Source organism: Podarcis muralis, chromosome 13, assembly GCF_964188315.1.
Source record: "Podarcis muralis chromosome 13, rPodMur119.hap1.1, whole genome shotgun sequence".
Taxonomy (NCBI): Eukaryota; Metazoa; Chordata; class Lepidosauria; order Squamata; family Lacertidae; genus Podarcis; species Podarcis muralis.
Genome location: NC_135667.1, coordinates 12,837,884 through 12,849,911, shown reverse-complemented (window position 1 = coordinate 12,849,911; position 12,028 = coordinate 12,837,884). Strand labels below are relative to the sequence as shown.

General features: G+C 42.0%; 1 protein-coding gene across 1 annotated transcript; it reads left to right on the top strand.

Annotated features, from left to right (window-relative positions):
• Positions 1 to 434: 434 nt before the first annotated feature.
• On the top strand, positions 435 to 10,647 carry LOC114583348 (vomeronasal type-2 receptor 26-like). The gene is made up of 6 exons (XM_077918078.1): positions 435 to 652; positions 1,197 to 1,488; positions 2,040 to 2,900; positions 6,182 to 6,409; positions 8,181 to 8,307; positions 9,749 to 10,647. Exons 1-6 carry the CDS (start codon positions 435 to 437, stop codon positions 10,645 to 10,647), a joined length of 2,625 nt encoding a protein of 874 aa, XP_077774204.1.
• Positions 10,648 to 12,028: the final 1,381 nt, after the last annotated feature.

The window sequence follows — 12,028 nt, the reverse complement described above, 5'->3', positions numbered from 1 at the left end:
AAGAAAGACACACAAGTGACTATCCTGCCTTCAATTATCAAAAGAACTGTAATTAATGTTCCCTCTTGTCTAACCACCTCATGGACTTGCACAGAACACTATCAAAGCTAATTGAGAAAGTCTGTGAAAGGTGCCATAATTGAGCCTTTCAAAGCCTGGTGCCGTTGGACAGTTTTGGATCACAACCCCATCACCTTTAGCCAGCTTTGAATGCTGTGAATTGTAGCCCAAAACATCTGAAGGATACAAGGTTGGAGAAGCCTGATAAAAATATATTACCTCCACAAATCACAGCTAGACTTAGGAATCAGAAACCAGCAAGGATCCATCAGTGTCATCACTGATGACCAATTAGGTCAATTAGATGAGACTACTTCACTCTCAAAAGCTGTACTAGGGGGATCTTAAGAGTATAGGGGGAAATTGTACTAAAGATGGTGGCATTATTGGTCTTACTTCTGTTTCTACCTCCTCATGTAATATGCAAACTTCAAATTCTTAAATGCCATGTCCATGATCCATATACTCCACTTCATCAGTATCATCAGGAAGGAGACCTCATCATTGGTGGCATAGCCTCTCAAAACATCATCGTCTCCAGTTCAGTACCCTTCGCTGAAAAACCCCTACCAACATTGTTTGAAGGGCTAAAGTAAGAACTGAATAATTTCTCTTCTGTATTCTGATTCCTTCTTTGGACACCGGAGCCATTAGTTATAGGAGAATGGTAGCTAAACTGTGGCTCTGGACTCCATCAGTTCCCATCAACAGTGTCAATCAATAATAATGGGCATTGTAGTACCATTTTCCCCACTAAATCAAACATTCAGGTATCATACGAAGACATGTAATACTTTTGTGGAAATAACTGCATCACTTTTGCTTCCAGGTCCCAAGACAATGAAATAAGGGCAGGACTTCTACACAAATTATGAAGCCTGCCTTAAAAATGTAGACCAGGAACATTTTGAAGTCTGCATTCCACACCCATAGAATTTCACGTCCATCCCTTTTCTACAATTCTAGGCAAGGAGGATGACTTGTAGGGATACCTGTTCAATAGTTTCCTCAACTGCGAAAATAGTTAAATAAATGCAGGAATAAATAATACTAATGAGGATGATGTAGAACTGTGTTGTGATAAATTTACAAAGTGCTACATGCCCTTCTGATAGAAAATGAAAATCTCTTTTTAGTGTGGTGGCAAAGAATTACCAGCACATCCTGGCCTTGCAGTTTGCAGTGAAGGAGATAAACGAAAAGCCTCAGCTCTTACCCAATGTCACTTTAGGCTTCCACATCTATGACAGTTATTTCAATGTGAAATGGACCTTTTATGCCACAATGTTACTCATATCCACACTGGAAACATTTGTCCCCAACTACATCTGTGACATCAACAAAAACTTGATAGCCATCATTGGGGGACTGGACTCCCAAACCTCTCTTCATGTGGCAACAATCTTGGATATCTATAAGGTTCCACAGGTAATAAATATATCCCTCTGTCAACTTATGGGAACTTTGCACATCAAGATTAATTTGGATATATACAGTTCTTTTTTTCTGGGTGGATGCAGGGGTATTCATACCCCTAAATATTTTGTGAATATTTGTACTTTTGTCCATTTACTGTATTTAGTGTTCTCGATTTGAAGTATAAAATGGTGATTTTCATGGGTCAAAATGACAGTAGCCATAAACTTTTCTTTAAAAAAAAGCACTGGATATATAAATGTGCACATTTCAAATAACCATGTTTATCCATGGTTATCCAAGCTAAGAGATAAAGTTTTGATAGCACGTATTGTTTTGCTTCAGACGTTCCTTTTGGCCTAGCCATTGCCTGCTATATGATAACAGCTGATAGGCAGGTGAGAATCACTTGGCTTAGCAAAAAATAGCATGCACAGGCCAAATGGCGAGGATTAGAAGGCCCAGTTTGAAGTTGCCCCAATGTTGCTCTTAATACATAAATCTAAAAAATAAAAGCTATTTCTGCTTCTGTCTCTTTCTCCTACTATCACAACGATGTTTAGCTGATATATGGCCCTGCTCCAGTGATGAATGATAAAACCCCAGGCCTTGTCTTCTACCAGATGATGCCCAAGGAAGACCACCAGTATAAGGGGATCCTGTCTTTGCTTCTGCATTTCAGGTGGATATGGATTGGGATCCTTACTTTCTATGATGAGAATGCAGAAAGATTTGTGCAAACTGTGGTTCCACTTTATTCCCAGAGTGGCATCTGTTTTGCCTTCATAGAAAGAAGTGACAAACTTACTTATCTCACGGAAATGAATGATATGTTTAAACTGGGGGCAAAAATACATGACAAAATAAATGATAGCAAAGCCAATGTAGTGTTGGTTTATGGAGAATCATATGCTCTAGCCTATTTTAGATGGTTGCCTTACCTATCAGAACTGGAACAAAGTTCAAATAAGCCAAAGGCTAAAGTGTGGATTATGACAGCCCAGGTGGAGCTCACTTCTTTTGTCTATCAACGGACTTGGGATACAGAAATACTCCATGGGGTTCTCTCATTCACAACTCACTCAAATGATCCACCAGGATTTCATCAATTTGTCAAGAGCAAAATCCCTTCCAGCCCGAAAGGAGATGGCTTCATTTTGGACTTCTGGCAACAGGCATTTGGCTGTGTATTTCCAAATCGAGTGGTTGGCAGTGTGAAGGGGGATATTTGCACTGGACAAGAGAAGCTGGAGAATCTTCCTGGTCCTTTCTTTGAAATGAGCATGACCAGCCACAGCTACAACATCTACAATGCTGTCTATGCTGTGGCCCATGCTTTACATGCCATGTCTACATCCCGAGTCAAACACAGACCAGTAATGATCAGGGGAGGAGTGAAGTTTCAGAATCAACCACTGTGGCAGGTACTGGGATGAACATCCTTCCTGAAAGAGGTTCAAAAGCCTTTGGTTTTATACCTTTGCTAATTGTCATTTTTCCTAAGCAACCATAGCAGGGGTCAGCCATGTGGGTGCAGCAATGCTCTTGAAATCTTCCCCAGGTGCCCCCAAACCACTTCCTCTGTTCACTGCCCTTTGGCCATGAGATGGCTGCTTTATCTCTCTTGAAAGGCATATAAAGCCAAATGGGAACTTCTCCACCTGCTTTTCTAGGTTCAAGTTCAGCCTACTGGACTTCCCTGCCTATTGACATCAGACAGACACCTTCACTGTATTCATTTAGGCACCTGCTTGAAATATTTTTGCTTAGGCAAGGCACATATTTTACATTCACATATTTTAATCTCCTTGCATTTTAAGGACTATAGAGAGCAAAGTGATATATTTTAGACAACAAAATGAACAGAGCACCCACTTTCCTGTTAATAAAGTTTTTAATCACTGTGTGTGCATTTGCTGCTGGAGATCTTAAAAATCTGTATTTGAAATGAACTTCCAAATGTGATAAATTCCTGGCTTAAATCTTATATGTTGTTGTTGTTGTTTAGTCATTTAGTGGTGTCCGACTCTTTGTGACACCATGGACCAGAGCACGCCAGGCACGCCTGTCTTCCACTGCCTCCCGCAGTTTGGTCAAACTCATGCTGGTAGCTTCGAGAACACTGTCCATCCATCTCGTCCTCTGTCGTCCCCTTCTCCTTGTGCCCTCCATCTTTCCCAACATCAGGGTCTTTTCCAGGGAGTCTTCTCTTATCGTGATGTGGCCAAAGTATTGGAGCCTCAGCTTCACGATCTGTCTTTGCAGTGAGCACTCAGGGCTGATTTCCTTAAGAATGGATCGGTTTGATCTTCTTGCAGTCCATGGGACTCTCCAGAGTCTCCTCCAGCACCATAATTCAAGAGCTTCAATTCTTCAGTGACCAGCCTTCTTTATCGTCCAGCTCTCACTTCCATACATCACTACTGGGAAAACCATAGCTTTAACTATACGGACCTTTGTTGGCAAGGTGATGTCTCTGCTTTTTAGGATGCTGTCTAGGTTTGTCAGGACGCAGGTGGCGCTGTGGGTAAAACCTCAATGCCTAGGACTTGCCGATCGTATGTTCGGCGGTTCGAATCCCCGCGGCGGGGTGAGCTCCCGTCATTCAGTCCCAGCTCCTGCCCACCTAGCAGTTTGAAAGCAACCCTAAATGCAAGTAGATAAATAGGTACCACTTTATAGCGGGAAGGTAAATGGCGTTTCCGTGTGCTGCACTGGTGCTGGCTCGCCAGAGCAGCTTCGTCACGCTGGCCACGTGACCCGGAAGTGTCTTCGGACAGCGCTGGCTCCCAGCCTTTTAAGTGAGATGAGCGCACAACCCTAGAGTCGGACACGACTGGCTCGTCCAGGCAGGGGTACCTTTACCTTTACCTTTACTAGGTTTGTCATTGCTTTTCTCCCAAGAAGCAGGTGTCTTTTAATTTTGTGGCTGCTGTCACCATCCGCAGTGATCATGGAGCACAAGAAAATCTCTCACTGCCTCCATTTCTTCCCCTTCTATTTGCCAGGAGGTGATGGGACCAGTGGCCATGATCTTCGTTTTTTGTTTTTTTTTATGTTGAGCTTCAGACCATATTTTGCGCTCTCCTCTTTTACCCTCATTAAAAGGTTCTTTAATTCCTCCTCACTTTCTGCCATCAAGGTTGTGTCATCTGCATATCTGAGGTTGTTGATATTTCTTCCGGCAATCTTAATTCCGGTTTGGGATTCATCCAGCCCAGCCTTTTGCATGATGAATTCTGCATATAAGTTAAATAAGCAGGGAGACAATATACAGCCTTGTCGTACTCCTTTCCCAATTTTGAACCAATCAGTTGTTCCATATCCAGTTCTAACTTTAGCTTCTTGTCCCACATAGAAATTTCTCAGGAGACAGATGAGGTGATCAGGCACTCCCATTTCTTTAAGAACTTGCCATAGTCTGCTGTGGTCAACACAATCAAAGGCTTTTGCATAGTCAATGAAGCAGAAGTAGATGTCTTTCTGAAACTCTCTAGCTTTCTCCATAATCCAGAGCATGTTTGCAATTTGGTCTCTGGTTCCTCTGCCCTTTCGAAATCCAGCTTACACTTCTGGGAGTTCTCGATCCACATACTGCTTAAGCCTGCCTTGTAGAAGTTTAAGCATAACCTTGTTAGCATGTGAAATGAGTGCAATTGTGCGGTAGTTGGAGCATTCTTTGGCACTGCCCTTCTTTGGAATTGGGATGTAGACTGATCTTCTCCAATCCTCTGGCTACTGCTGGGTTTTCCAAATTTGCTGGCATATTGAATGTAGCACCTTAACAGCATCATCTTATAAAATTTTAAATAGTTCAGCTGGAATACCATCACTTCCACTGGCCTTGTTATTTGCAGTGCTTTCTAAGGCCCATTTGACTTCACTCTCCAGGATGTCTGGCTCAAGGTCAGCAACCACACTAGCTGGGGTGTAGGAGCCATCCATATCTTTCTGGTATAATTCCTCTGTGTATTCTTGCCACCTCTTCTTGATGTCTTCTGCTTCTGTTAGGTCCTTACCACTTTTGTCCTTTATTATAGTAATCTTTGTACGAAATGTTCCTTTCATATCTCCAGTTTTCTTGAACAGATCTCTGGTTCTTCCCATTCTATTGTTTTCCTCTATTTCTTTGCATTGCTCGTTTAAGAAGGCCTTCTTGTCTCTCCTTGCTGTTTTTTGGAAATCTGCATTCAATTTCCTGTATCTTTCACTATCTCCCTCACATTTTGCTTGCCTTCTCTACCCCGCTATTTGTAAGGCCTCGTTGGACAGCCACTTTGCTTTCTTGCATTTCCTTTTCATTGGGATGGTTTTCGTTGCTGCCTCCTGTATAATCTTACGAGCCTCCATAGTTCTTCAGGCACTCTGTCCACCAAATCTAAATCCTTAAACTTCTTCCTCACTTCCACTGTGTATTCATAGGGGATTTGATTTAGATTGCATCTTACCAGCCCAGTGGTTTTTCCTACTTTCTTCAATTTAAGCTTGAATTTTGCTATAAGAAACTGATGATCTGAGCCACAGTCAGCTCAAGGTCTTGTTTTTGGTGACTCTATCTTATATAATATATATAAATAAAAAGATCAAAAGAAAACTGCTTTCCTCCAAGGTGGGTATTTGGAAACATGACATGAAAGTGAACATCATGATTGTCTCTTGCTGAATTGAAGCCTTTTCTATACTATCTCTTTCTTTTTCTATCAAGCTCCATTATTTTCTGAAGGGTATCTCATTTAACAACAGCGCTGGGGATAAGATTTCCTTGGACCAGAATGGGGAGATATTGGCTGGATTTGATATTACCAATTGGATTGTTTCCTCCAACCAATCCTTTCAGAGAGTGAAGGTAGGAGGGGTGGATTCCCTGGCTCCTCCACAGCAAGCGCTGACCATCAATGAGGGAGCCATAAAATGGCACCATTGGTTCAACCAGGTAGGATGCGAACATCAGCCCTTTGTAACATTGAACACATTAACATAACAAAAAAGATAATTTCACTGTACATTGTTCAACCTTTATAAACTAAATGCACAGTCTCTGTACTGGTTCCAGTTACACTGAAAGTAAATATGTTAACTGACAACTTGAAGAAGTGAATCCTAAATAGATTTTGATGATATCAAATATATTGTTATGCGTTTGGAGGATCAGTCTGGATGAAACCCTGGTTCACATTACAATTCTGGGGTCCTGCACCAGCGAGGGGAGAATGCATAAAGGGAAGTTTGCTGGACTAGTTCCTTTGTCAAGGTAATGTCTTTGACTGCCTAGTTAAGACCTATGGATTGCAGATATAGATATTTCAGTTTAAAAAGGGTCCATATGTCAATTTTCAGCACTTTCTCCACTATGGCTCTTTTTACAAAATTGGTTTAAAGTTTCGACACATTTGAACACCTCACAAGTCAGATTATGCATGCCATGTTACAAGGTTTAAGAATGAGCACTCACACGTTACATTGTGGGTGCCCTTTGCGGGATCGCATGCGGTGGTACAGTTCCCAGGGAACATACTGGCAAACAGGGACTGGCCTGCCTCTCAGTGTTCCTTTTTAGAGGTTCATGCCCTGTCTCAGTAGTCAAGTTTCATTGCTTGGAAGTGGGGCCAGTCATATATATATATATATATGGGGGTGGAGCCGACATTATCCAGGCAGTCGGCTCAGGAGCTTCAAGTTACTTTAATGTTTTATTGTTTGCTCGTTAACTTTTTCTTCCTGTTTAGTGGGTGCTGATGCAGTCTATGGCTGGTTACTGTTGAAGGACCGGGAAGAAATTTTCCTGCATTGGCAGGTTTTGTCTTCCCCGTAGCAATTAGTCACAGCTTTGGAGGTTATGGCCTTGGGTGGAATCCTTTAGTCTTTTCTTCCCTATATGGCGGGGCGGGGGGCTGAAGTGGTGAGTCACACCCCTGCAGTGGCGATTCCAGGGTCCCCCTCTTAAAGGGGTTTTATATATGGGTGTCATTGGCCATACATTGAAAGGTCGTCAGTGAACTACCCTGCGTGCGGGGATATGGGCTTGGCTACCTGCTACACTTACATCTCGCAGAGCACCCCCATATCCCATTTACCCTGATGTGCCCCAGTTCCCCCAGCTGGGGGGCTGGGAGGGATACATGCCCAAGGTCTAAGCTAAGGTCTTCATACATTTGGAAGTTTAATAAAGTTGTGGCCTAATTTTAATTCCATATAACGATGTCAGAGTCTTTATTCCTTCCTTATGATCCCTGGGGGCTGGGGCTGTCGCTGCTTGGTCACACAATAGTGAGTGTGTAACACTGAGGCTTTACATTTGTAGACGTCACAAGTCAGATTATGCATGCCATGTTTCAAGGTTTAGAATAACAGGTGTATAACTCTGAGGTTTAATTTTCATTAAGCGGCACCACCACAACCCTTTAATGCCACTTTGGCAGAAAGAGGACTATAGAGGATATTAAAAACAGTACTATCCACAACAGTAACTGCAAAAAACACACACAAAAAACCCACCACCAATTTATTGGAGTTTGCACATTGAGTCAAAGGAAAATGCCAGAAAATGAGTCAAAATGGAATTGAAACAACCTATTAAATGAATTCCTGAAATGAATGTTGTTGTTCTTTTGCAAATCCCTTTTAAGGAAGAGCTTAACTTTTCCTTTTAGCTTTTCTTTGAGTCCACTTATTTTAAACATCTCTCTCTTTCATTTGTGTTCTAGACACAGCCTAAGTCTGTATGTACTGAAAGCTGCCGCCCTGGTTTTTGCAGGAAAGTGAAGGAGGGGGAAGCATTTTGCTGCTACGATTGCATCCCATGTCCAGAAGGGAAGATTTCTGACCAGGAGGGTAAGAAATTCAGTATATATAACATGCATTCATCAAGATTCCTTTTTACTGTTCATGAAATATTGAAAAATCTTGCTGAAAGACCTAAGGAAAGTGTGTGTGTGATAATTTGTGATTGTAGATGTTGACTGTTATTCTTAAGTAAGAATCCTATAGCAAGATCCACCAGGTTGAACAGGATAAGTATAAAGTGGATTTTCAGATGAGCCAGGAGGTTTGTGTAACAGCTGGAAATTTGTCCTTATATCTCCCTCATGCAGGCTGAGCTGAGTGATATGCTTCTTAAACTGGTGTCAGCTTTGAAAGGGGAATATTACAGGGGTTGAAATGGGGGGGGGGTGTACTTAGGATACAATGCATGAATCCCATTCAGCTTGGTCACTTGACCTAGAAACCCAGCATAAATTAAGCCAGTAAAATACTATTTTAAAAGCTTGTTTATTGGCTCACTAAACCATGCTCCTGAATGGATTTTGGATCTGGTGTACTTTATGCCAGTCAGCAACCTTTTTCAGCGATGGGCCAGTCCACTGTCCCTCAGACCATGTGGTGGGATAGACTATATTTTGAAAAAATAATAATGAATGAATTTGTATGCCCCAAAAATAACCCAGAGATGCATTTTAAATAAAAGAACACATTCTGCTCATGTAAAAACACAATGATTCCTGGACCGTACGCGGGCCGGATTGAGAAGGCGATTGGGCCACATCCGGCCACCGGGCCTTAGTTTGCCTACCCCTGCTTTATGCCATCTTAATTTCTGCCAGGCTTGCATTATGTCATATTCTTGGCATGGATTTTCTCCCTAAATGTGAAATGTTCTTCTACAGCAGATCTTGAAATCTGTTTTGACACTTTGGCTAGAGTTGAATCAATCCCTGTTACTTTCACAATTTTTTTGTCCATGATTTGTTTGATTGATTACATACTTAATCATGCATTTTCTATCAAAATGTGTGTAGGCATATATATTTTTCTTCACAAATAATATTTGAATGTGCATTTACGTTTAGTAACGTATTTAAATATGTATTTTGATGCCCTTAAACATCAGAGAATTGTGCTGTAATGTTTGGATAAGTTTGAAATACATAAATCCAGGGAACAGTTGAAAGGTGTAGATTAAATCATCAAATGTAGAAATTTGCAAAATCTCAATTATGAAGGAGTAACTAAATGTGAGCAACTTGAACAATGATAGGAAAATTTGAGTTGGCTTCTAGTCGGAGATCAGGAAAGGTCTTTGTGGTCCTATCTCTTGCATTTTGCCTGAATCAGTATTACACATTGGATAGGTGAGAAGGGAACGGTTCCATCAGTTGTGTTTTTATTGTTTTAAACTCCTTGTACACTTTTAAAATCATTTTAATTATGTATTTACAGGCAGTGGAATGTTGCTCATATTTTTGGGATTAAGGACCATGTTTTTCTTTCACAGACATGAATGACTGCTATGAATGTGAAGATGAAAAGTATCCAAACAAAGATAAGAATATATGTATTCCCAAACGTGCAACCTTCTTGTCCTTTGAAGAACCTCTGGGCCTCAGCTTAGCCTGTTCTGCTCTTTCCTTTGCTTTCATTACAGCACTGGTACTGGAAATATTTGTGAAGCACAGGGACACTCCCGTTGTGAAAGCCAACAACCGGGACCTCACCTACGCTCTGCTCATCTCCCTCTTGCTTTGCTTCCTTTCTGCATTACTGTTCATCGGATATCCTGACAAGGTGACGTGTCTCCTCCGACAAACTGCTTTTGGCATCATCTTCTCAGTGGCTGTTTCTTGTGTGCTGGCAAAAACCATCACTGTCGTTCTGGCTTTCATGGCCACAAAACCAGGATCCCGGATGAGGAAGTGGGTGGGGAAGGGACTGGCTAATTCTATTGTCCTCTCCTGCTCCCTTATCCAAGCACTCATCTGCACTCTATGGCTGGTGATCTCTCCTCCATTCCCTAATCTTGACATGAAGTCAGTGGCTGAAGAAATTATACTAGAGTGCAATGAGGGGACTGCAACCTTCTTTTACTGTGTCTTGGGCTACATGGGCTTCCTAGCTTTGGTCAGTTTCACTGTGGCTTTCCTTGCCCGGAAATTACCTGACAGTTTCAACGAAGCCAAGTTCATCACTTTCAGCATGTTGGTCTTTTGCAGTGTTTGGTTATCCTTTGTTCCTTCCTACATGAGCACAAAGGGGAAATACATGGTGGCTGTGGAGATCTTCTCTATCTTAGCCTCCAGTGGTGGGTTGTTGGGTTGCATCTTTTGCCCAAAATGTTACATTATTTTGCTGAGGCCTGAGCTGAACAATAGGGAGCATCTAATAAGAAGAAAATGATGAAGAAATCAAGGGTCTGTGTCACTGGATATAATATTTAGTTCAGGGATTTGTATGCATCCCTTAAAAGAAGCACCCAGAATCCTCTTCAGGCAACCACTCCACAGGATTTAACCCTCCTCTGCTGTCAGTCAAAAAGTGGGAAGGAGATGGTGTGTCTCCTTTCCCTGTCCACTCCCAACTTTAATCAGAATTTTTAAAATACCAATTAAATATTAGGCCTTCCCCCAAACTGCTCTAAGGATGAATACAGGGCAGGGCAGTTGTTCCCTTGGTCTGCCCAATCCAGGACCCTAGATTTCACCCCCAGATCAAGTAGGGTGTGCAGATGCCCACTGAGCACTACTATTGCCTACATATCTCCACTACCTGCCCTCTTTCACTGCACTGATGCCCCTATATTCAGCAATTCCAGACCTGATTTTTCCTCTGCTGACTATGAACTCTGCATTTGTTATCATTAGGTCATGGCAGTGTATTATTCTGCTCTTAGGCTTTGTCCCACAACTATTCAGCAGTAGAGATGAACAATTTTACACTGTCTAATCCTATCTTATTTTTCTGCATGTGGCTGTGTTAATGTACATCCTGCCCCATTGTAGTGGAACACACAATATGGTCACCACCTGTATACATAATTGCAACTGGCAATGACTTCGGCTGGCAGGCACTCATGAAGGCCTCGTGGGTTGGTTGCTGATATGCATGGTTTGCTGGTAAGTTGACAGGATACCAACATAAGTGACATAAGAGGTCGGTCTTTTTTTCAGCCAGAATTCACTGGAACTCAGTTCTGTCACCTCTCAGGTAGGCGCCATTGCCATTATAAGAGAACAAGGGAGGCATTCATACAGAGTTTTGGCAATTCTTTTTCTAGAAAAATAGCACTGAGAAGGGGCATTCGGGTGGATCCTTGGTGGCAATGGGCAGGAAGAGGGGCCCCCTCCTAGTGATCCTGTGGGGTTCCCCAGGAGTGGCTCACACCATAGGGGCTTCCGTAACTAAGGGTTATGTTTCACCACTTTCCTTTCCACATTGAAGGAACTTTTATCTCTTCAGATTAAGAAGTATGAATGAATTAGAATATTAGAATTAAAATGCACCCATGTAAGTATTGTATTGCATTGATTATAACATAGTGCCTGAAATCTCATTTCCCCGAACCCATCTGTAATAAAAGTTTGCTCTTGAAATGTCTGTGTTGTGAATTTCTGGGTTTAGAACTGTTTAGGCACATTTTCAGGGCACCATGAGTTTGACTCTCAAAAGAGATCCACCTCTCATACATGCATGTTTTTAGAGGTTCATGGGTAAATTATGTGTGCATGCATCTCCCAGCACTTCCTGGGTATCTGCATAATAGCATAGCCAGAACTCCCCC

Excerpts from the sequence above, each read along its gene's own strand:
- LOC114583348 (XM_077918078.1), top strand. The coding sequence starts at position 435 with ATGGTGGCATTATTGGTCTTACTTCTGTTTCTACCTCCTCATGTAATA. Across the intron at positions 1,489-2,039 it reads ATATCTATAAGGTTCCACAG|CTGATATATGGCCCTGCTCC; the intron begins GTAATAAATATA and ends AACGATGTTTAG. Across the intron at positions 2,901-6,181 it reads AGAATCAACCACTGTGGCAG|CTCCATTATTTTCTGAAGGG; the intron begins GTACTGGGATGA and ends TTTTCTATCAAG.